At 33.1% G+C, this 27454-nt stretch overlaps 1 protein-coding gene across 1 annotated transcript in view; it reads right to left on the reverse strand.

Moving 5' to 3' along the window:
- Nucleotides 1-6555: 6555 nt before the first annotated feature.
- The window catches only part of Malrd1 (MAM and LDL receptor class A domain containing 1), a 686047-nt gene continuing 665148 nt past the window's right edge, over nucleotides 6556-27454 (reverse strand). Inside the window, exons 39-40 of the mRNA XM_047521295.1 lie at nucleotides 10167-10242; nucleotides 6556-6808 (exon numbers count right to left, since the gene is read on the reverse strand). Coding sequence (XP_047377251.1) covers nucleotides 6728-6808; nucleotides 10167-10242 — 157 coding nt within the window. The 3' untranslated portion in view covers nucleotides 6556-6727. The remainder of the gene's footprint in view (nucleotides 6809-10166; nucleotides 10243-27454) is intronic.

The following is a 27454-nucleotide window of genomic DNA, read 5'->3' on the forward strand; positions in this document are numbered from 1 at the left end:
ATGGTGCTTTAAAAAAAAAAAAAAAAAAAAAAGCATGGCAATAATAATCAAGATTTTGTACAAATTATGTTCTAAGTCTCTGTAGGAGGTTTACTCTTGTGCTTTTCACCTCTAATGAACAATACAATCTAACTGGAATTGATTTTCATGTGAAGTATATGGTGGGTGTAAGGTTTAACTGATATCTTCCTGCTTGGAAAGAGAAGTTTCAGCCCAGCATTAAAATGGCCTCCTTTCTGAACTGTTCCACGGTACCCCATTTGTTGAGAATCAGTTACCCATATATTGGTGTTTCTCTCTGGGATGCTCTTGTGAATCTGATTTTTGATGTATTTCCCTACCATTTTGCACCAATGATTCTACTTTTACTGATGTCCAGTAGAAGTCTTTGTACCACTTTCTGCAAAATTTTCTTGGCTATGTTTAGGTTACTGCATTTCCATATAAGTTTTAGAATCAGCTTTTTAGGACTTCACTCTCTCATAGGAATTTTATTGACTTTCTTCTACACATCAACTAAGGAAAAATGGAACATTGTGTATGTTTCTATTTATATGTTTTTATACTATCACTCAATAATATTTAGATCATTTGTAAGATTTGAAAACATTTTTAATTTATTCTAAATGGCTTCATACATTCATGGTGGAGTTGCAAATTGGTATAGCCACTCTGGAAATTTCTGGAGATTCCTCAGAAAACTTGGAATGGACCCACCTTTTGACCCAGTTATCTCATTCCTCGGTTTATACCCAAAGGACTTAAAATCAGCATACTACAGTAATGCAGCCACAACAATGTTTATAGCAGCTCAATTCACAATAGCTAGATTGTGGACCCAAACTAGATAGATGCCAAGCAACAGATGAATGGATAAAGAAACTGTGGTATATATATACAATGGAATATTATTCAGCCACAAAGAATAATATTATTGAATTTGCAGATAAATGGATGGAATTGGAGAATATCATGCTAAGTGAAATAAGCCAATTCCCAAAAAATCAAAGGCCAAATGTTTTCCCTGATAAGTGGATGATGAGGCATAATGGAGGTGGGGGCGTGCAGAGTAAGAGAAGAATGGAGGAACATTAGATTATGTATAGGGAAATGAGAGGGGAGATGGGGCAGGGGTATGAAAGATGGTGGAATGAGACAGATATCTTCACCCTATGTACATGTATGATTACATTAATGGTATGAATCTACTTCGTATACAGCCACAGAAATGAAAAGTTGTACCCCATTTGTGTACAATGAATCAAAATGCAGTCTGTAAAAATAAAAAAAAATTTAAAAAATAAAATAAGTATATTTTCTGTTATTTCAAAATATATAAATTAATATAATAATTATATATTTCAATTTTAATATATACAATTAATATATTAATATTATATAAAATATAAAACTAATTGTGTATCTAAAAAACTTGTTGAAGTCAATAATTTTTATAGTTAACCTTGAGAATATTCTAAATTTTTAATGTATTGAGTCATATCATCTGTAAACATGACAGTATTATTATTATTTCCTTTTCCAAGCTTAGACCTTTTACTTCTTTTATATGTCTTATTCTGTCATTAGGATCTCCAATAAACAGTTAAAATATTTTAAAAGAAATGTCAATAAGGGTATTCTTAACTCACTTCTAGTGCAAGTGAAAGTTTTCAACATTTTATCACTACATATAGTTTTTGTGAATGTCTTTTATTGCATTAAGAAAGTGCACTTTCCTTCCCATTGTTATACTTTTATTATGAGATATTTTATTTTACCAAATGTTCTGTATGCATCTGATAAATGATGTCATACTTTTTTCTCATTTTGTTAATGTGTCCTATTACACTGATTTTCAAAATTAATTCAAACTTGCATTCAAGGAATAAAAATGAAAACATCTTTCTTTATGAGTAACATTGGCCTAAAGTTTGCCTTTCTAAAATTGGTCAAGGTTTGTATCAAAATTATGCTGTCTCATAAAATGCATCAGGAAATATTACCTTGTTTCCTACTTTTGGAAATTTTTGCATGAGTTTGCTATTATTATTAAACATATTATAAAATATGCTAATGACTTCTGAACCTACAGGTTTTTTTTTTGAAGGAATAGTATTAAACATGGATCAGTCACTTTTTTTATAGGACTACTTAAGTCTTCTATTTCTTCTTATGTTTGTTTTAGAAAATTGCATTTTCTAGAAATTTTTTTCCTCTTTAGACTTTTTTATTCTTGTTTTTATAATATTATTCTTTCAATGTTCACTAACTTTTGCAGTGACTTCACCCTTTCCATTTCTGATATAGGCTATTCGGGAATAATCTTTTATTCTTTGATTCATTTCCTTTGGTGTTTGCTATTCACATTATAATTTATTTCCCAGAGACTTAATATTTTTGTTTCATGAGTGATTTATTATTCTTTCCAAAGAAACAACTCTTAGTCCTATTGATTCACTTCATTTTGTATGTTTTCTGTCTTGTTAATTTCTTACCTTATGTACTTGAATCTATTCCAGTGCTAGCTACATCAGGAATAATTTTGAGACTAGCATCTAGTGCAGGGTAGAAATCCCACAAGACCATTCCACACATTGTGTCTCCATTCTTACTGTCTCACTGTTTTCTCATCTTTCATTGTAAATATTATTTACAAAGATTTGTTGAACAAATTAGGGGCAAGTCTAAGCACAGTGACTAAATGTAAATCTTTTCAATACTTACTAGTTTATGATTATTAATAGGCTAAATGTTTACTTAATATGTATTGTTAAGTTAAAAAAAAAAAAAAAAAAACACTGAATAGAGAACCCAGATTTGTTATTTCTAATCTATTAGGTTGGTATTTCTTTAGTTGACTTAGATCAACAGCAGATAATTATGCTAATTTCCTGAGATGACATCTTAGTAAAGCAACTCTGGGCAAATATTCTGAAGTTCTAAAGAAGTTGTCTCTAAAAGTGTCAGAACCAGGCCTAATAAGCAAATATTTTTAAAATGGGAAAAATAAAATCTCTTTAGTATTGCTTCCACATTCTACAAGAGAAAATGTGCTCTTTCATCTGCTTCACTCTCTCAGAATGTTTAATGACATGTGTCAGTATGAATTTTAAGTAGATCTCAAGTATTATAATTATTTATTTTATGCATGCTTTAATTGATCCATAGGTATAAATTTCTTTGATTCAAAATTTGACATGTACCAAGTTTCATTGAAATTTCACAAAGTGGGTGCTTATAGAAATTGGTGCCATTCCACTTGTAATTAATTAGAGTAAGATCTTGATTTGGTTACTTGTTTTATATGTTAACCCTTGCGGTATTTTTTGTAGACATGTTAGCAACGAAATGAAAGAATACTTTTTAAGTTGATACAAATAGAAACGGAATAACATTAACAATCACAAAGCTGTCACATACTTGAAGTCTTATGCTTTAATGTCAATGTGAATTTTCTCTGGTTTTTATTTATAAGAGTGAAGTTTAATACTATTTATCACAAAAGAAATTTCCCTGAATATAGTAATTGGTTTATCAAAATGCGTGCTTTATGTACTAAGCACAAGGCAGTTGTTATTTAAAGGCAGATTTGAATCTTTTGTTTTCGATGTGATAAATATGAAGAATGATTGAAGGTCAAGAAGATGAGATGAGAAAAGCAAATCATTATAGTTTTTTCAAGGTGCCATCTAAATGTAAAAATGGAATATGTAAAGATGATGTGGATATACTAGAATTATATGTGACATTTATATAGCAAGAAAGCATTATTAAAAGGCACTTTATCACGTAGGTTTGCTGATTTTCTTTAAGCTAAAACACTTTGTCTTATTTGTAATTTGTTATTGTGAGAAAATTGGCAACTTTGAGTTAAAATATAGATACTGGGCAAATCTTTTAGTGCTCATTAGATATGCAGAGATCACTACTGTACAGTATATAGCACATTATTTTAACAAGGTTCTAAACCAATGCTTTTCAAGAGAACTTACTGGGACAATGGAAACACTCGTTTTGTTGCCTAATTCAGAAGCCACTAGCCACAGGTGGCTGTTAAGCTCTTGCAATGTGGCTCATGCAGCTTAAGAACTATATTTTAAATTTTATTTATTTTTAATTAATTAAAATTTCATGTTAAATAACTACATGTATCTAGCAATAAGTATAGCATACATCACATTTCCATTTATCAGATAAAATATATAAAATACTTAGAACAATATTTGGTAGGTTTAGTATTTACTGTTGCTGATGCTATTAATATTAGTTTATGCTTAAAATGTATTTTAGGAAATAAGGAGGTTATTTACGTGAATCCAGTTAAAATAAAGATGTTGTCTTAAATATTTATTCATTAAATGCTTTAAAAATCTGTTGGGATACATTTTCTGGATATCCATCAGTTTCAACAAATTCTATACCAGGGTAAAATTTCAGATGTTGTAATGCCCTAAAGCCGAGTTACATTAATTATGGACTCTGCATCCGGCTTATTGTTCCTTCTTCCATCTTTACCTAATTTTAAAATTGCAATGGTACAAACTTGGACTTATACCAAAGAGTTTTCAGAGGAAGAAAGATGCAAAGAAAAATAGTTTATTCATTCTGAATCTCACATTACAGTTGGAAAACTGAGCATGCGTACTTACCTATTCTGCTTATTGGATAAGAAAAATCAGTTTTATTCTTTTGGTTTCATGTAATTGCCATGTGTATTTTTAACATCTTACAAAATGCTTGACTACAACATTTTAGGGTGTGTATAACTTAACTGGTACCTGTAGAAAAATGTAAATACTTTTCAGACTACTCACATTTTTATTCTTCGTTGATTTTCTATCTTCACTCACAACCTGCAGCTCCCTATACATCATGAATTCTCACAGTATTCCTATCTAACAGGCCATTTTAGTTGAATAATTACTTTTATTATCACTTTCATTAAAAATTCTATGTTTCTTACATTTTTCACATAAGAGCCTTGAATTCTTTACTTAGAACAATCTGAATTTCAACTCAATGCTTTTTAAAGAATCCTGTATACTTAGGCAATGATCTTGAATATGTATAGATGATGATTTTAAGCTAACATAAATTAAACTTCCAAAAATGTATATGTCCCAAAATGTTAGGGGCCAAATGTATAAAGAAACAATGATTGCTGATCTTTTCTTGTGATAATTTTTTTAGGATCAGAAATTTTGGTGTCATTATGAAAGTAGCAATTAGAAGAAGATATTAATATTGAGAAAAACTACACTTCAGGTAGTGGGGTTCAAAAATTCTCAAATAAAATTTAAGGTTGATTTATTCCAAGGTTAATAAGAAAATAATATTTTTTAGATAGTCTGTATTCTCACAAAATAATAGTGAAACTTAGACTGTGTATCACTTCATCCTTCCTAACAATTTTGTACAAGTGCCTACCCCCCAGCTACTTGACAATGTGCTCCACAGATCTATTGTCAACACCAGGGTAAAAAGTGAAGGGTCCTAGTCGATCATGGTGGCCTCCTACCTTTGAAGCGATTGGCTTAGCACCAGGACCAGGTCTATCGTGGGCAATGAGAAGAGAGCTGTTGATGGAAGTGCATGCTGGGATTTCCTGGGTAGTAAAACATGATACACAGAAAGAAACAGACCCTTCCCTGTCTCAAGTTTATTGTGAACATGATGCTGCAGCTTGAATAGCCATAGTCTAATCTGTGGAATTGACCTTAGAATAGAGTGTGGGAAGTCAGACTTGTAAAGAACCAGGGTCCTTGCTGAGGTCATGCAGTTCATACAATAACCCACCAAATAGTTGCCCTATCTCCTGATTTGTGGAATAAATAATGGTTGGTTACAGGGTTGGGGCTGTAGCTCAGTGGTAGAGCGCTCGCCTAGCACATGTGAGGCACTGGGTTCAAACCTCAGCACCACATAAAAATAAATAAATAAAGGTATTGTGTCAATCTACAAATAAAAAAAATTTAAATATTACATTATTTAAGCCATTCAAATAGGGATTTTTCAGTTTCTTGTAGCCCAATACTTCTTTTTTTAAAAGATTTTTTTCTAATACTTCTTAACTCATATTTTAACATTATTTCCTATGTCTATATAAGTGTTAACATGATTATTCAAAACAAATCAGTACAGAAACATTTATCACACATTTTTTCAAAATGCAAATACATTTACTATGGTTATATTGATTAGTATTATAATGATTTGCCCATTTTTTCTTATTTGTATAGCAAGTCAAATTATTCTGGTTTCTATGCTGTAGGCTAAAGAAATTTCAAGACTTCTTTATGTTTAGTGTCTGAAACAACTAGATTCATCACTTTGAGAAATAACCAGGACCGGGATTGTGGCTCAATGGTAGAGTGCTTGCCTCACATGCATGGGGCACTGGGTTCAATCCTCAGCACCACATAAATAAATAAAATAAGGTATTGTGTACATTTACAACTAAAACAATAAAAATTTTAAAAAGACAACCAGTATAAAATCACAGGGAAACAAGTAGAATATTTTATTAAAATACTCAGATATACAATGAAGATAGTTACTGATTCTGATTCCATGAAAATATTCAATATATTCAGTGAGACTGGGGGGTGGGGTAAAGGTCATAATTACACTAGCATTTCACATCTCTTCTGTTTTGTCTTTGCATGAGTTTAGAAGATGCAGTTTTCTATAAACACCCAATATTGGATCAATCTTGATCTTGATGCTACTATTTGAGATGATGAGATACGGTTTCCAGGCTTCCTGATGTTGTGCCATAAAACGGATTTGAAAAGGAGTATACAGAACTCTAAGGAGGAAACACACATTGAAAAGGTCAGGAGTGCAGGCATTAAATAGGATCATGCAGAATGCAGTAAGTTCCTGGTGGATTTCCTGTGGAGGAGCTACAGGAGCATCCCTTAGTCTTTTACCAACACCCCCAGCACATGCTGCTGAACCTCTAACACAGAACTAGCCAGTGTGTTCCCAGGGTCCTCTGGACAGAGGTCCCACTACCTCATTCTCACCTCTGGTAGGATGGAGGAAAGCAGTGAGGCTAGTATTTTGAGGGATTTTTTTTTTTTTTTTTTTTTTTTGATGCTGGTTTCACTAAGCCTACTATATTGAATTAAGTTAGGTTAAACAAAATAAACAAAAGTATTTTTAAAAATCAACAGCATTAAGGGGCTGGGGAGATAGCTCAGCTGGTAGAGTGCTTGCCTTGTAAGCACAAGGCCCTGAGTTCGATCCCCAGCACCCAAAAAAAAAAAAAAAAAAAAAAAATCAACAGCATTAAGACAGTAGAATTCAGGGTTACAGAGTATATCAGAAAGTCTACAATATGGGAACTTATAGAGAACAAACTTTTTTTTTAAGGATAGTAGAATGAATCAGACATTATTATCCTATGTACATGTATGACTACCTGACTGGTACGATTCTACATCATGTTCAACCTGAAGAATGAGAAGTTAAACTCCCTTTTTGTATGATGTTTTAAAATGCATTCTACTGTCAGGTATAACCAATTAGAACCAAAAAAAAAAAAAATACAAAAGAGAGAGGGAGAGAAAATGGAATCTAGAGATTAAAAGAGACTTAAGAGATTTGAATGTATATACCTTACATGGATTCTGATTTTAAAAATACAGTCGTAACAACAAACATGCAAACCCCAACAAAAATCTCCATCCTTATTTGTGAGACAACTGAAAAAGGTTGAACACTAAATGTTTGGTGGGACCAAGAAATTATGGTGAAATTTTCAGGTATGACACTCTGGTTATATTTGTTCAGAAGTCATTTTTTTTTCTTAAAGATACAAGTAAGGTTTTACAGATGAAACTAAATGACATTTGGAATTTGCTTAAATATTTTCCAGGGGTCAGGGAGCAGGTGGTAGGAGAAGTTAAGCATCATTCTTCTGGGTTGGTCATCTTTGATGTTGGCCGCTGGGTGCACAACAGTTCTTTATACTCTTTCAATATCTATAGCGGAAAATAACTTTAACCGGTCTTCTTTGAATAAAGTCTATTTTGTTCTGTTATAATGTCAAGGAAAGCAAACTTAGCTCAATTAATATAAAATCATTTCTTTCTGAAACAATAGAAATCAAAACAGCAACAAAGGTTAGAAGATATGACAGGTTTTCTTTCTCTGCTTTTACTGAAAAGAAAAAAGGAATGTGAAAAAGGGAGTGATTTTTCTTTTATCAGAATAGAAAATAACAAGAAATCGCTTTGAAGTTTCCCAAGAGTCATCGATTGCACTGCCATATGTATACACAGTGAAAACTAGCTGAAAAGCACACTGAAAGCTGTGTCTTTGATTTAGATCTCTTCCTGTGTGTGCTGAGAAGCACAGACTAGAACTCTGGAGAAGCTGTCTTCTCAGTGGAAAATAAAAAATACATATTCTTTATTATTCTTCCAAGCCACTCTTTAATTACTGCAAGTTTGGGAGATATTAGTGTTTTAAAAAATGTAAAAGAATTCCACTTAAATTTCTATAACAGTTGTGTCTATCAGCGATTAAAAGTTAATCTAAGTTGAGGGTAAAAAAGATGACATTTCCTTTTCTTTACTAAAATTGAAAATATGTTTATATTACACCTTCCTACTTAGGTTCCTTAAACAATGTAGGCCTGTATTTATTTATTATTCATTAAGTAGGGACAGACTTCCCTTTTACTCTTGTCTTGATTCACTTGACAAATCAAATTAATTCTCTCTATGTCTGGGAAATATCTTCCTTCTTATTTTTGTTTCCTGCCAAAACAATACTAAACATGTGAATCACATCATTATTGAAGAAAATACAGAAATTAAAAATTCAAGGGTTATATTAGACTTCAACGACATCACCCAGTCTCTGAAACTACTAGAAACCATCTGATCTGATCCATTGCTACTCATTTTTCAGCAACAACAAAATAACAAATTGTTTATGACTTATTTTCATTAAAAATAATGAGAAATAAAACTTTGGTTTTCTATATCCTCGGTTTTACAAGAGAAAGAATCAAAGATAATAGTTCTGAACCCAGATGTAAGTCAACACTCATAGACAGGAGGAAGAGGTGTGTCCTGACAAAACATATTTCATATCCAATGAATGCTCATATTACCTATGAAAGAAAGGGAAGTGATGTTGGTCAAGATGTACAAAGTGTCAATTATTCAGGATGAATAAGTTCTGGAGATCTAATGTACAGCAAAGTCATGATATTAACACTGTATCATATACTTGGGATTTGCTGTGAGAGTAGATCTTTAATATTCTCACCACACACATGAATTGAGCATGTGAGGTGCTGGAGATGCTAATTAGCTTGATTATGGTAATCACCTCACAACGTATTTGTGTTTATTAAAAATCACTTTGCATAACTTCAAAATATACAGCTTTCATTTGTCAATTGTACCTCAGTAAATCTGCAAAGAGATAAATCAGACAATGAAATAAGGAAAGAAAAAAGGAAAGGAAGGAAGAAAGAAGGGAAGAAAGAAAGGAAGGTAGACAGGAGGGAGGAAGGGAGGGAAGGAAGAAGAAAAGAAAAGAAAGGTGAATTTGTATGTAGGTAGCAGAGAGATTTTCCCTGACATTTTTTCTCTAGCCTGACAGGGGAACCCCGCTCCCTGCTACCCCCCCGCAAAGGGCCAAGAAAGATGTAAAGCATTTCCATTTTTGCTTTCCTCTTCGTTATCAGGTAATGACCCTCACTAACCACACTAAGTTTAAAGTGACCACAGAGTGTGATCCTTCCTTTAGTCTTTTGAGAATAAACTAAAGAACACTCAATGAAAAGTTATTGTGAATAGCTGAGTAATTCTCTGTGGGTTAAACTGATTTTTTCCAGATTTCTCTCTTTGAGTATGAACAGTGACCACAAAGCCATTTAACAGTGAACTGACTTTACAAGGAGATTGAAGCTGTCCTGAAATGGAAAATTCTCATTGCACATTTTTAGAGACTGAAACTCCTTTTTTAACCCCCAATCTAAATAACTCCACTGAAACATTTCTCTTAGCCCTGATGCAGAAACACATCCAAACAAAATTAGCTGGGTACATGGGTTTTTTCTCTCTCTGTGTGTATATGCGTGTGTACATATGTCTCTGTGTATTTTTGCCTCTGAAATAATACTCTTTATCATTGCCACTTACCTCTATTTTCTCAGGGTTGCTCCAGTTCCCATAAACTGGATTGACAAAGGCACAGTTACCACTTCCCTCAGTTTTCCTTAAAACACACAGAACCAACAAAAATAAATGTTAATAAATAAGTATTGAAATGCAGCAAAGGAGAATTGCAGGTTGTTGTTTGTCAGAAACCTTTGAGAGACACATTGTCTAGCCAGCATACTTATTTTCATGAATTTATTACCATAAGTAAAGTTTTATTTTTTTATAGGACCCCAAGACAACCAGCAAATGTAATTTGAACTCTGAGTATTTGGATCCAAATAAACCCAAGCAAATAAAAGTGGCATAAGCCGGTCTTAATATTGATTTCTTAAAATATTACTCAAGTAATTCAAATAACACAGCATCAGACAGAACAATGTAATATGTGGCTGAAATGGTTATAGGGAAAGGCCATCAGAAAGTTCATTAGACTGCAAGAGAGCAAGACCACCACTTCGTGAAGATGATTTTCTATGACAGTGGCTATTGTAGAGACCTGTACCATGTGAGCCCTGGTCTTCAATATTTTAGTCAGTAAATTTAAATTTGGGTGTTTTTCAGATTTCTTCATGTTAATGTTTCCTTTCATGAAAATCATAAAAAGACATGTCCTCAGTAATCTCACATATTGGACTAGATCTGTGTAACTCACTATAATTATCTGAGTGCCTAAATGATGAACATTTTCTTTTTGTACTTCTTAGACTCCTCCATAAATAAGTAGCCCTCAGTATTTGTTATAACCAATGAAGAAAAAGTTTGCATCACAGGAACAAAAATAACATAACCAATAACTAAATATACCCTAAATATAGACTTAAAGAGGGTTCCATGCATGCATGTGCTTGTGCACACACATACACTTACACAGACACACAACAGAGAATGGAAGACCAATTTTGGGATAATTGCTAGTGTCTTAAAGGCAACTAGGAGGAAAAAAATATATAGTGCATGAATATTTTTGTCTAACTGGGGAATAATGACAGTCAAATTTGTTAATAATGTACCCCTAAATCCAAAATGAAAAGGCAGTAAAGAGGAAGTTCTTACTTGTTTTATTTTTGTTAAAGAAAATTCCCAGAGGCTTGACTTCCTGTTGTCATCTATCAAAACCACAAGGTCCTTTTCTAAGAAATAATAGCATTGCTGAATCTAACAGTCTAATCTGTGTAATTATGTTTGACTGGCAATACAGTCTCCCTCAGGAGTCAGTGTCTTCTCAGGTTCTGATCTCCACAGTTTTTAAGCAATTGGCTTAAATATGGGACAGATTAAATATTTCACCCTCAGTGAGGCTACATTTTGGTTATTGATGAATAGCACTACATGTAGCTATTTTGTGGGTTATGTGAAAAGTCATAGTTGCACACTTAAATGAGTCAACAAGTATGTGCTAATTCCTTAACCACTAATGGAATACTTATGAGTTTCTCCAATTACACTGAATAAATCATTTTTGACTCTTCCAAGTCGAGTCTATGTTAAGTTCTCAGAGTAGTAAACTCAGTAAATGGTATGGTTAGTGCATTCAGTAGGCAGGGTTATTCTCAAAGTGGAGACTAGGAAGGAAAGAGAGGGCAGTTTGGAAATGTGTCAAAATGCTAAAGCAAGAGCTTGTCAAGAATGATGAACATGAAGTAGGAAAATCAAAACAGAATGGAAATTAGCAAGTAGGTAAATATGGAACATCCAGAGACACCAAGGACTGAGGAAAAAATTAAACTAGGCTGAAATCAGGCATGAAATCAAAAGCAGGAGGAAACTCAGCCATAGGGCTAGACGGGACAGATGGTCCAAAGTCCAGGCAGGCAACTAGAAACTGAAGGGACAGGCTTGGCAGTCGACTGCATAGAATTGAGGCACAAATAGCTTGAAGGGTCTTAATGTAAGGCAATCATTTTGGCTTTGGACTGCTGAGACCCCAGATGACCCAGGCCAAGACTGGCAAGTAGAAGTCAGGTAAACTGATAAAATATTCCAGCCATGTTAATTTACTATCAAAGCTACTTTTCTTTTGAAAGGATTTTAAAGTTTTAAATAATTTTCTATGAAAGTAAAAATATTGAAGGTATCGGATTTTAGGGATTGGGTAACCCCAAAGTAGGAAGATGGCCTGAGGGTAGAAACAGAGGAAAGGGTCAATGTGTGAGTAGTGGAAGATGACAAATTATAAATTCCTCCTGCTTCAAACTTTATTAGCAACCTCAAACTACTTTATTTTTCCCAGATCAAAGGTATGACTCTCCATTCTTGGAAATCTCGGGATTATTATGTTAAGTCTCAATGTGTTTCTATTTATAAGGTAAAATATCACACACCAACCATAGATACTTGCATGAAGTAAAATTTTCATGCCATTCTACATATTTACTATTTTGAATTCTGCTATAATTTTCCATCTTCATAGATCATCTCTTTGATAACCAAATAAAAACTTCACTTAAACAATAGTTCCTTAGATGAAGGAAAACATACTTCTTTGATTATGAACTTTTCTGCCAGTTTTTACCCTGAATAATGGCAACGGTAAGTCTACATCAGGCTAAATTTCACTTAACTCATTGTATCCGTCAATAGGCTCCTAAAGAGATGAGGTTCTAAAAAATATAACCATCTTGGGAAATGAGCAGGTAATTGACACAGAAATTCTGAGGGAGGAAAGAAAAATGCATGGATCGCATTGGTTTGCCCCCCATAACTTCTCATGATTCACTGTACATTATTATTAAGATCCTTTCATTTCCAGTGTGTGCAGCATTTACAATGTGGCTTTCTGTGTGGGCTAAAGGCACAGAGGCAGGCCAGTGCGGAACTAGGATAATTCTGATGGGAATTTCCAATTTTAATTTAGTGAGTATATGTATACATCAAAAGGAATTCACTTCATGACTTACTGACAAATTGTTTCAGTGTTGACAAAAACATGGAGGTATTCCTAATAATCTGAAATTATTGGAAATGGGCAATGAAGAAAAACAAAAAGAATAAAACAAAAACCCATGTATGTTGCATCCAGTAAACAGAACTTTGAGATCAATGTTTAGTTTATATTATTTGTTCTCCAAAGTTTTATTGAGATATAACTCATCTACCATAATATTCACACATTTCAAGTATATAATTTTATGGTTTATGGTAACATGATTTTTATTATTTTTTGTTACTAAGTTTGAAAATTGCAAAATATAGTAACCCCCAAATTTTCCCTTTTAACTGCTTTTAAATTAAAATTCAGCATCATCAATTACTTTTGCAGTATTGTGCAACCATCACTTTTGTTTCCAAAATGTTTTCATCACTTCAAACTGAAACTCCATATTCATTAAGCAATAACTCCCCATTACCTTCTCCAACTAACTCCTGGTGACCTCTAATCTAATTTCTGTGTTGGTGAACTTTCCTATTATAGGTATCCTATATCATTGGAATCCCACATTTGTCTGACTTATTTCACTTAGCATAATGTTTGCAAGATTATCAGATCTTCAATCTGTCCATTGTTTAACAATATCCTACTGTATGTATATGCCACATTTGGTTTTATTCATTTGTCAATTGATGGACACTTAGTTTATTTTCATCTTTCAGATCTTGTGAATAATGTTGCCATGAACATTGGGGGATAAATAACCATTTGAGTCTCTATTTCAGTGCCTTTTGTTATACACCAGAAGTGAAATTTCTGAATCACACAGGAATTCTATTTTAAGTTTTTGAGGACCCACCAAACTGTTTTACATTATTCTGTACCATTTTAGTTCACCTCCATTGATTTGTGAGGATTTCTATTTCTCCCCATCTTTGCCAACATTTGTTGCTTTCCATTTATTACCGTTATTCTTGTTGCCATCCTAGTAAGTGTGAAGGGGAATTTAGCTATCATTTGCATTTCTCTAATAAGTAATGTTGAATCTCTTTTGATACGTCTATTGACTACCTGCAAATTTCTTTGAAGAAAATGTCTATTCAATTATCTGTTCAATTACTTTGCCCATTTTAAAACTGGGTAGTCATTTTGTTCTTGAGTTATAAAAATTCGAGAGATTTATCTCATCAGATATATGATTTTCAAATATTTTCCTCCATTTTGGCTCTTAAGAAGGTTTTGATCCATTTTGAGTTAATTTTTATATATGATTTGAGGTAGGGATCCAAATTTATCCTTCTGTATGTGGAAATCAACTTGTCTATTAAAGAAATTATTCTTTTCCTATTAAATGGAGTCAGTACCCTTTTTCAAACATCAATTGGCATAGATTATATGAGTGTATATTTGGATTCAGTTACATTCCACTGATTTATATTCCATTTTCTCTTGCTAATACCAGTTTCTTTTGTTTACTCTAATTTTGTGGTAAGTTTTGATTTTAGGAACTGTGATCTTCCCAGCCTTGTTATATTTCAAGGTTACTTTGACTATTTAGTATCACAGCAATTTCACATGAGTATAGATTGTTTTCCATTTTTATAAAAAAAGACTGTTCAAATTTTTAGAAATATTTCCTGGAAGCTGTATTTTGCCTTGACAACATTCCTGTCCATGAACTCAGGATGGATTTCTATTTACTTAGGTTTTTAAATTTTTCTTTCAGGAATACTGATTAAATTTATTCCCAAGTATTTTTTTTCTTTTAGATGCTAATTGTCAATGAAATTACTTTCTAAATTTGTTTTTCTGATTGTTCATGGCTGGTAAAACAAAGCACAAATGAATTTTGAGAGCTGATCTTGTATCTTGTATGTTTACTGAATGAATTGCTCAACTCTAGCCGTTTTCCTGTGGATTTGGGACTTTCTGTATATAATGTCATTTGTGAATAGAGAATTTTATTCTTACCCTTCCAATGTGACTACGTTTTATTTCTTTTTCCTGTCTATTTATACCAGGAAAGTTTTCCTTTCTGATAAACACCTTTATCTCTGGCTTAGAGGGACTATAAAACATTCCCTAATATAAACAGAATTCTAATTCTAGTACAATGGGGAAAACTGTCATGTCAATGCTTGGAGTTTTAGAGTAGAATCCGTTTGCCAGTTAATGTGAAAATCTTTAGACTTGGTAAGTAAATAAATGTTTATCCAGGCTGAAAAGGAAACAGAAGTGGTAGTGATCACAGTTGTCACTCTAAATGTTGGAGATTGACTCTCAGGAGGGTGACAAGGGAAGAGTGACAGGACAATGCCTGAGTTACAAGTCTATACTTCAAGAGAAATATCCCTATATAAATACTGTACTTTTATCAATATTTTAATCTACTTTATAATTTATCAATATTATTTACTAAAGTGCCATTTTTAGTATGAATGCATGGTTTAACAATTTTTGTTAATAACAGACACATTTTTTTAAAAAATGCTTTTTTAGTTGTTGATGGACCTTTATGTATTATGTGGTGCTGAGACTCGAACCCAATGCCTCACGCATACTAAGCAAGCGCTGTACCACTGAGTTACAACCCCAGCCCAACAGACACACATTTTAGTAACTTACTAATCTGCCATTTTGTATATCTGAGAAACTAACTGGTCCATCTGGTTAGTCAAATCCACCCAATACCTATGCCCCTCTGCCATCTCATGGGAGTAGAGCTATCACATATGTTCATATGTTAGAGTCGGTTCAGAAAATGGTTAGAGAAAAATAAACTAAAAAAATGAGTAGAAACTTTAGAGGTTAAAGGGAATACCTTGAAGAGGGCCATGGATGGTGTTTACTACTACATCGAGGTAGCTCATGTTATAAAATTTTACTGTCAGTATCATGATAAGTGAAATAAACCAAATCCCCCAAACCAAAGGCTGAATGTTCTCTCCGATATGCAGATGCTAACACACAATAAGCAGGGGAGAGGGAAGAATCGAAGTTCATTGGATTAGACAAAGGGGAATGAAAGGAAGGAAGGCAGGATGGGAATAGGAAAGACATTAAAATGACAGACATGACTTTCCTATGTTCATATATGAATACACGACCTATATAACTACACATTATGTACAACCACAAAAAAGAGGAAGTTCTACTCCATGCAGGTATGTCAAAATACATTCTACTGTCATGTGTAACCAAAAACAACAAATTAAAATTTAAAAAAAATTTATTGTCAAAACCTGTACACTTAGACATAGAACCACAGTTTCTGAAATTGGAATAATTATGACATAGACATTACAGGGATTTGAAGGAATAAACAACATAATTCATCTATCAGATGATATTTGTTGTATATATATGTGTAGAGGAATTTGCTCTCACACTTTCACTTATGAACTAATTTCTATATATTACTCCTGAGAGGCCAGATAATATCTTAAGATCCCAGACATGACTGCCATGAGTCAAGTCCCTGAAGGAAACTGATGCTCTACAATGTGGTCACTCATTCTTTAAGATGGTGGAATGACAGAATGTTATTGATGTTATTTATCATCTTTCAAATTTATTTATTGAAATCTATCCAACATTTCTAGGATATATATTAAACACTGTACTAGGTCTTAGACTTACAAATTTGATCAGTACAGGGCTTCTAGGATTTCTTTTTAGAGGGTGGGAGCTGCTAGATTCTGTCTCTTAGATGAAATGAGATATTTTTGCAATGCCCACCACAGGCTTGAGGCTACTGATAGTTGAGAGCTATTCTTTTGACCTTCTTTGTATTCTTTTCTCCTTTTATAATTTAGAACTTCTTTTAAATTTCCTACTTCTTTCTCCTGTCCCCTGAGCTCCTGTCCCCTCCTATCCTGTCTCCTGTCTTATCTTGCCCCCTCCACCCCCAAGCTTGGAATCAATGAAATCAAATTCAGGTAAGAGAATACAAAGACATAAAAATTTGTAATAATAATGATAATAATAATGATAATACATCTATTCGCTAATTTAGAGCTAGAAAGGATCTTTGCAATCATCTTGCCCATGACTTTTTGTTTTTTAACAGATGGGACGATTGAGAGTCTTCCCTCACTGAACTATAAGTTCTTTTGAGGATGACATATCTGCTTTGCATATCTCTCTGTTCCAGAATGTAATGAAGTGCCAGAAACACAGTAGGAATCAACAGAAGGTTTGCAGAAAGAGGAAGTTAATAAATACCTATGGTCTGAAGGTCTAATGATGGAACTTCATCCAATGATCCCTGTCTGCTCTGTACCCTTATCCCTACACCCAAAAATATCAGCCCCCAGAGAGGAAAGACATTTCATTTTTACTATTCTAGTAGATGTATATTCATATTTAGTTTCCCTTTCCACTTTGCCCAAGATCTTAAATAATCCAGGAGCCTATTTTGTGCTGTCTTTTCCCATTTCTTTTACATCTGGGTATGTGGCAGCCCAGAGCAGTATCTGGGGTTTTCCTGAAGAGGACTGAGGACAGTAGCATAGGCAGAATTTTTCTCTTTCCATTACCTGGACACTGGAAAAGTCATATGACTAGAGAAAAGCTAATGTGATATTAATAACTCATTTTATAGCACTTAAAAGTAAAGATCTGTGTCTCTTATTTGTATCTTGATAAATGAGGTGTATGGAACATCCATGTTAAAATATCAAGGTCATCTAGTGAATTTTCAGGCTATGAAGCATTTGATTTATTACTACTGGTGAAAGATGTTTTCTATTCATAAAAGTAATGTGACATTTTTTGAAGGATGGATCTACATTATGAAATATAATCAATTCTCTGGTGGAAATGGAATTAATTTAATCTGGGTATCATGTTTATTAATGGTGAATCTGAGGATGTCCCAGAGAATTAAATCTCAACTCTACTCTCCCCATTTCTACTTCTGTCATTTCGAATTCTTAAATTTCTCCAAATTTCTAGTTGTAGGACTTGAGGAGTCTTAAGCCTTGCTGAATAGGCTAATCTTTCAGATAAAAGAAATATAAAATACAAATTTCAAATAAACATGTTTCTATGGTTCTCCTTTTACACACCTTTTTTTAGTGTTCATTAAGCATACTTTCTCTGCCAAGAAGAGATCTTTTTAGAAAAACTTGTTTGTTTGTTTGTTTTTAAACCAGGGTGCTATTATTAGTTATTTTTCCCATCTATTCCTAACAATCAGAGTGATGATCTTTCATTTGTCTGTTTTTACTCCCATGTTTTATAACCAAGGAAATAGGGTTTCTTGGTGTGTTTGTCTGCTCCTTGTTAACTTGGAATAAATGTAGGAGACTGGGGCACTGTGGTTCCTATGCAACTGTTGTTGTCAAATGATTCTTGTGCATCATCTTCTCTCCAAACCTTAGACAAGTTTTATTTTACACCTGGTTTCTGATCATTTACAGAACACATTTTAACCTGTCTAAATAGACTCTTTTTAAGGAAAGTTATCTAAATTTTATCCAAACTTTAAAATTTAGAGACAGATTTATGGCACCTTGCAAAAAATAAGCACCATAAAAGATCATAGAGCAAGAAACATGTAGGAAGTTAGAGGAAACTGAGAGCAGACAAATAGAAATGAGTCAGAGGCAATAAATAAACAGGACACAAAAGAGCTATCGTCAGAGTCTATAGATCTATTTAATGTAGGATATAGCTTTGACTTTAAGATTAGGGAATCCAAATTCAGTCCAGACAATCAATTACACACATCACACTTTCAAAAAAGAAACAAGCCAGGTGCTCAGAAGCACATCTAACATTTACTGTGTGGATCCCATTACTGTAATCTAGTACAAAAAAGGAACAAGGTCCCTAGAACATTATTTTAGGAAAGCAGCATGGTTTTTACTAGGTGGTTGCAACTAATGTCTTTCAAAATCAGACTGAAACTTTGCCAAAGTGAACTTTAGGTAAAGCTACATCAGAGAAACTGTTGACAAGGAGGGAGAAGAAACTTCATGGAGATCTTGAAGCACAACAGTGATGTAGAGAATTTAATTTGGGGAACTTTTTCATATGTTCACATTTATGATTTTAAAAAGTCAACATCTATAATTTTTAGTGCACAATTACAATAGGGTACATTAAATCCGTCATAAGAATCTACAGGTAAAGTAAAATTGTACAGGCTTATGATATTAAAAGAAAGAACAAGTTGAGTCTACTCATACTAGTGTGTATGTCTCTAAAATGCCATGTTATCTGACTACTGATAAAGAAAAAAAAGACAAAATCATAGGGAGAAGAAAATGGAAACAATCAACTATATAATGGTCTGTTTTTCCTGCAAGTTAATGATTTTCATTTTTTAAAGAAACAAACAATCTGGGGGAAACAAAAAAAAAAGAAAAGAAAAGAAAAGAAAGAAAGAAAGGAAACAAGCCAATTTGAAAAGGCAAAGATAAATTAAAGGAAATTTCTATGAGCTTAAGTTTTCATTCCCAAATCCTTAAGGACCAAATGTGTGGGTGAAAAAGTTCAGAAAGAATTGAATTTTCACACACAACCAGAAATGCCGCAAAAGGGAGAGGAAAGGATTAATCACCCAGAGCCACAAAGCCAAACAATTGGGATACCAAATTTTGCTGAACTCATTCACATGATACAACAGCTGCCATATTTTTCTGACACTCTTTTCAGGCAGGAAATAAATACACTGACCACAAAACCTGTCACTGTTTAAAGCACTCTTGCTGTGGCAGAGTTCTTTAATGGGAACATGCCCAGGAATATGGATGCAATTAGTATGAATAAAGCTGACCCAGGTTCCTGTAACTTAACCTTGAGGAAAAAACCCAGGCTGCCAGTGGGAACTCACTCAGTCTTGACTCTGTTTCTTGAGTGCAGCGTTAGCAAATTCACAACCACCTAACATAAACCAGATGCAGAGGAGAGTCCCTTTGGACGTAGATTTGAAAGCATGCTTTGAAAATCTTTTCTGACCTAGTAAAATTAGCAGGAGTCATTCATTAGGAAATAATTGGGAGGAAGACAAAGGAAGAAAGAGGATGATCACAAATTATCAATAAAAATAATGAAAAATTAGATATGACTTCAAGGTCTAATAATAAGAGAATGGTTAAATGGTGATACATGCACTTGAGACAGCACCATATAGCCCTTTCAAGAAATGCTTTAAAGACTATTTTGTGGTAGAGGACAATGTGTCTCAGATAATGGTCTGTGGACCCCTGAGTATAAAGACCCCTTCCAGATTCAAAACAATTTTCATATTAATAACAAGACATGCAGGTAAAAAATTCATTCAAAGTTCAAGACAGATCAGTGTTTTTTAATTAGAATTATTCACTGGGTACATTTTCACTGATGGTTTTAATATAGTAGAGGGAAAAATGACTGGTGTTTTATTATTCATCAAAATCATAGTGTGAAAATGTATGTTGCATTCTTTAGGACTATGTTTGCAATAAATATTTTTAAAAGTCACTTTGATTTGGATAAAGTAGCAAACATATTAACTCTCAACTCTTCAGTACAAACCTTTTTTAGCATCCTGAGAAGTATGCATAAAAGGCATTTTTATGGAATATTAAATTACAGGTATATTTTTTTGTGGGAAAGCACTGTGGGAATGAGTTGCATGCTAAACTAACCACTTTTTTCAAGGAGTAACCCTGTTACTAGGAAGAATGATTGACAGATATGGTTATTCTAAGTAGGGCACTTGGCAGACATTTTCATAAAGACAAATAAAGCAAAGCTTGTAAATCAAGGAAAACACTTGAGAATATCTATTGATGAGAAAATTCGAACTTTCAAACAAAAATTAAAAATTTTTAAAAACTCCTCTGTTTTCTACCATAAGTATGATGTTTCCCAATACTTTGAAGACTTGACTGACAGCTATTTTTATTTTATTGCATAATGAAATGTATTAACACTTGACAAACTGCATAAACCACTGAAGTAATATTTTCTAAATGAAAAATGTATGATATTACAAAATCACACATAGGTAAATAACCCATTTCAAGTAGATATAGACCAATAAACTTGTAATGATACAAAAATCTTATTGGTGGTGTTTCAGATTCCACAATACAAATATAATTTAAACATCACAATGTCATGTTTTGAGTAGTGTTTATTCTATTTTAATTACATGCCAAATGATTAAGCTATACCTCTCTTTTTTAAATATACTTTTATATAAGGTTGAATTTTTTATACTTCAACAAAACGACATATTTCAATGGTTTTAATTGCAGAACGAGATATTAGAAACCCATACCAACCCTCAGCAAAATTATGATTTAGTTTGAGAAGCTTTGTTTTACTGGAGGTTTAATTGACTCATTTAATTGACTAACATACTTTTCCTGCACTAAATTTTTGCTAGCTACCTCTTCTGAAAATAGTTTCTTTCTTTTCCTTATCTTCTATGTATGTGACACCTCAAAGCCTCAAAGTTGGTAAAGTTCATTTTCCAGAAAATGTTAATTACCTACACTTTATATATTATAATGTACACTTTCATAATACTTCTTTTGATAACATATAGTAGATTCATTGACATAGTAAATCAATAAATATGATTGAAAATATTTCTCAGTTTTAATTTCTCTAATGGTAAAATTTGATATATATGGACCACATTAAAAATGTTCTTTGGGATCCTTGATAATATTTAAAGCTGTAAGAAAGGTATCTTGAGACCAAGACGTTTGAAAAATGGTCAGCATAGGGAAATAAGGAGAAAAGAAAATCACACAAAGTAATTTCAGATTTCAAGGTGACAAGCGTGTATGTGTGTGTGTGTGTGTATGTACATTAATAAAGTTAAGAAAAAGATACATCAAAATGTTAATGTTGGGGTCAGGAGATTAAATGTTATTAAAAACAAAGCCAAAAACTTTCCCTGGTACTTGGTTGGATTCACTAAGTTGTATTCAGAAGGTGGCTGTATGTCACATTCTCAGATAGGGGACGGTTTTACAACTTGGAAAAGATCACAGGGTGTTTATGTTGCATGAGCTCTTCACCTCCACCCAGGTCTGCTTCTTCTAAGTTATTTACCTAAGAGCTAAGATATCACTCAGGGCTGAGATCTTCAGTTTCCCTTTGTCGCCCCTCTCTTATCATCTCTAGTTGCCTGCTAGTCTAAGGGCGCTCGTCAGAGTTTCCAGATGGGTCAAATTTTTCTGATTCCTGTGTTTATTCTTGAATGCCCTCCAGAAACTTTGCTAACTCTGGGGCCAGATCAACCAGTTCTCTGTACTCTACTTTGTATTCATTGTGCATTTTATTATCAGGATGTATAGTACTTTCTCTTGTTGGCATGAAACATTTTTCCAGCTAAATTGCTGTATGTGAAAACTATTTCCAATTTCCTGATTTAATTCTCTTAGGTACATAGTTTCTTTGGTTGAAATTGGATTGCAATAAGGCTGTCTTCATGATTATCCTTAGCAACCATTTGTAACTTGCTTCTTTCTAAATTGTTTAGACAATTTCAACTTGACAATCTATGTAAGAATCTGCCTAGAAAAATGGACTTAGTGACATTTATTTATGTGCAATCATGTCTCTTACACTTGAAGATTAACTTCCCATGGGAAAATTTATTTATGAAATATAACATTACTCAACTATCCACCATGTACTGTACTTCAGAGCTACTCAGGGTGTGGTTTGTATATAGCTTTGGTTTTATCTATTTATTGTTTCATGATGAGATTAAAAAATCAAGAGAAAATATTTAGCAACATTTACTGCAATTTGACAGAATAATTTTGTATCTGCTAATGCTAAGAATAAGAAATCTGGACTAATATTTTGTGTTTTATTTCATTTTTTGAATATTTATTTAAAATAATATATTTTAAAAGCATTGGCATATGATTGATTATAAATAAAAATAAAAACAACTTTTTCTTACTACATAGTTTGAGCAGCCCCATTTCATAGCAGGATGTGTGCTAATATTATTAAACAATCATTTACCTGGTTGACTTTTACTTTCCATTCAATAAGTTTTTGATAGCTACCTCATCTGAAAATATCCTTTTCTTCTCCTTTCTCCTTAGGAATGTGATACTTCAACATCCCACAGTCAGAAAGGGCTAAGTATTTTGCAACTTTCTCCAACCAGAATGAAGTATTTTTCCATGTAAATTACTCTATGTGGAAACTCAGTCTAATTTCCTTATTGAATTTTTTTAGACACATAATCTGTTTGATTGAAAACTGATTGCAATGTTGAAGTTAATTATCAGCCTCTGTGATTTCCCTTAGCAATTGCCTAGCAACATTCTTCTTTCTCTTTTAGACAATTAATTTTAAGTTGACGACCCTATGTAAGAATCTATCTAGAAAAATGATCTTATTTCATTATAACTCCTGAATATATCAAATTCCTCTAAATATGCCCCATTTTGAATTTATAATACATTTAGTTAAAACTGTCCTGGATCTATGAATAATTTCAGCTTGTAAGACAATTAAAAAAAATTGGAAAAGCAATAAAATTGCATTTATTTGTAGATATTTTAAAACTATTTAAAAATAATAAAATAAATTATCACACAAGAATATAATTAGCTCTTTATATAGATTTCTAAAAATTATTATCTTAGGGCTATAGCACAGTGGTAGGACACTTACCTAGCACGTATGAGTCTCTGGGTTCCATCCTCTGCAATTGCAAACAAATAAAGCAAAACTCTCCCTGTTGAATTCCTATTTATTAGCTCACCATTTTTCATATCTAACTTATGTTTTATTTCGTACTAACCACACTATTCTTGATTACAGTCTGTGCCATTACACACATTCCATTTTCCTGACATGTCTTCCTTAGTTGTTTGTTAGATTGCAATCTATCTGGGTGATACAGCACCTCCCCACTAAGTCCCTCCTCAATCTCCCTACCTGATTACCTTTACCTCCAAAACATAGTTCCCTTCTTCTTTCCTCTGCTTTCTGTGGTGAGACTCTGCAGTTAGCATATGCTTACTGCAACATGGGATGACTTGCTTTCACATATACCTCCTTTACTAGATGTAAACTACTATTAGTTTTTATATTATTAGCAGCTAGCATGGTGAGTAGCACTTACTAGATGCTTAATAAATATTAGCTAACAAATGCACAAATGAATTGCTAGAGTTTCTTATCTTGGTGCTTTTTCTTTTTTTTTCCAAGGATGAAAGCAAACTGGTCTTGAAGGGCTATTGTCAATTTATCCTTTGATTCCTCAGTGAGTTTGGAATTCCAACACAGTAAACAGGATCTGAAATTTTAGGCAGTCCTTGAGAACTTTTTTTTTTAAGGAAAAATGGTGTGACCTAAGATTTGAAAGCCAAGAGTCATTCTGGAGAATAACAAAGCAGATAATGAAGAAAAATTAAGAAACCAATCTCCCCCAATCTCTATTCACTTAGCAACATTAATAAATCATAATATGTAAAATTCTGAATCTCTATTTAGAGGTGCTAAATACATTTGCTACATGCTATGGTGAAACGATATGATTTACTGCTAATAAAACACCTCCCTTACCTTTACTGCCTTCCTGGACTTTATTTAAACCGGTTACCTCTTCGAAGGAACATCTGATTCTCCTTCAATACGTTTATCTACTCTGACTGCTTAAATATGAAGAAACAAATGCAATTTAGAAATCTGTCAGTGGCTGGAATACTGTGTTCTTGCTATGTAAGATTTATAGTCAACAGAAGGAAGATGTTAAAAAGTGCCTGTCCTACTGTCCCATCCTGCTAGAGATATTATACAGGCAAAGTAACAACGATGAAATGATTGTCTTCAAGCCAAATAATTAGAATATGGGACTGTTAGAGATTAAAGTCATCTTTACATTTTTAACATAGACACGATTCCTTAGACTATTTGGAGTTTATGTCCAGTGACAACAGAGTCGAATAAGATACTTAACAGCAACAATAGCAACACACAGAGACATTTCCACACACCAGTAAAGTTTGCATTATTTCATACTTGTGTTCCTGAGACACTGTGTGCACATTGATTTTGTATAATCAAATAATGCCTTAAATGATCAGGTAACTGGTTAAGCAATAGTAGATATTTACTTTAAATGGGAAGTCACTTTGAGTCCATGTGAAATTTCTTTTATGGGGTGTGGGGGTGGTAAATATGACTAACTTTCTTGAAAAGAGTTACTCTTAAAGTCATTTGGAAGTGAGCTCTCTAGAAAAATAGAACAATAAGCAGAATTCTATAAGTAGAATCTGCAATCAAGTTATCAGATATAGGCTGCTTTAAGAGACTTCAGGAAAAAACTCACATACATGACTGTCTAAATTAAACAGTCTAGTGTGAGGACAATATTGAACAGACTGAACATATTCATTTAACAAAGTAAATTTCCTGCCTCCATAAAATATCCAGATATTTTTTGTGCTCTGTTTTTTCCATAGATTATGAATATTTATACTTGTAGGTTTTTGGTACTCTCTCCTATCCCTCATTAAAAGTCTAGGATTTACAATTCTGATCATGGACTAAAATTTAGCCCATCATGGAGCCCAGTAACAACTCTGCCAAGTGGCGTACAGGTAGGTATCAGTTGTCAATTCTTTAGACTTCCTTATATCAACCATATAACAGGAAGATCATCCAACTTTGAAGAAAATCCTTCAATATATCCAACAAGGATATCCCAACTTTTTGAGTCATCTACGAGGATTCTTGTATGAATAAATTCTGGAGCATTAAGGCCAAGTAAAGTATTGCCTCTGGAAAATAAAGTGTTTATTTGGGCTCCAATACCCAAGTGTAGACAGACTGAGAAATCAAATTTTAACAAATATTTACTGAGATGAATTCCTCTCTGCCATTTGTTGAGCTTAGGGATATAAATATGAATAGGACAAGGATCTGCCATCAAGATGCTCACAATCTGTTATGGGAGAAACTAAACTAAAAGTCAGTGAACTGGATGAAAACAAGCTTGAGAACAAAGTACTCTGGAAGCTCAGGAAGGAATGGTTAATTCTTCCCATGGTGACCAGGAAAGGAGGGCAGAGTCACTTGTTTTGAACATGGTCTTTGTGAAAGAATTACTGTTATGTGTTTTATTTTTATGGCAAAGAAAAAAGTAAACCCAGCATTTCTGGAAATTTGTTCTATTCCCCCTTTGATCAATAAATCCTCTGTGTTCACGATTCATCTGGAAAGATGGCAGTTGGTATCACAAATTCTATGTCTTGGACCTATTCAGCCCACAGAGACTGAATCCAAGACTTTGATGTATTATTGCAAATCTGCAGGTCCTACCCATCTGATTTTTCATTTGCCCTACATATTATTTATGAAACACTCACCATATGTTAAGCAAGGGGCAAGACAAAACAAACAATGCTAACCCAGAGATTTTTCAGCAAATAAAATTACAACCTGGTCCCAGACATTGTTAAGCATCAGCCAATTGTGTGGGCAAGACCACCCTGCAGATTTGCCAAGTGGCTCATCTAATCTTGAATTATAAGTTAGATACCTAATTTTTTAAATTAAGTGTTAACTTGGGGAACTGTAGTACAAAGATACTAGTAGTAATTCAGTGAAATTAAAGGTATTCTAACAATTGAAATGCTTAATGCAGTTGCATGATAAGCAGAGAATATTTAGGCCCCCCAAAACTGAGCACAATATTCTATTGCAATCAGACAATTTCAAGACTGGGGGAAAATACTTTAAGATAATTTAATTTATAATTTCTCATATGTAACCAGCATAACACTGGTTGTATAAGAGGTTAATTTAGACAACACAAATATTTTAATTACATAACTGCATTTCATACTAAAGGTATAATAGAAAACATTAATAAATGGCATATAAAATCCATGATTTCATGAATATTTTTATTTTTATTTTTATTTTTATTCATGAAATGATTATGCAAAAATTAATAAAATTAAATCTGTTAGAAAAATATCATTTTAAAAAATACATTTACAATCTAAACTCTAGGAATAGCCCAAGTATGATAGAAGTCTGGGGAAAGCTGCTTTAGTCCAATTTCATCATTTGATATGTAAGAAAATGTAGGATATCAAAACATATTTCTCTATTACCCAAACATATTTTCTTCCTGAGTTTTGGGGTCTCAGCATTATCAACCATGCAAGTGTAAAACCCTGGAATCATCATGAATACTTGCTTTTTTCTGACCCCCTCTAGTGTCAGTCTCCCCAGTTTTCTAGGCTCATCTGAATCTCAGGAACAGGCTTGTGTTTTTAGATTGACAATCTCTATCTTCACATTTTCTAATCTACTTTTAATACTATGCCTTCTTTTTTACAAACCAAGTTATTTTTTGTCATTCTTTTACTTAAGACACTTTCCTGGGTTGTATTAGGCAGCGTCCTGG

Source organism: Sciurus carolinensis, chromosome 12 (genome assembly GCF_902686445.1).
Source record: "Sciurus carolinensis chromosome 12, mSciCar1.2, whole genome shotgun sequence".
NCBI lineage: Eukaryota > Metazoa > Chordata > Mammalia > Rodentia > Sciuridae > Sciurus > Sciurus carolinensis.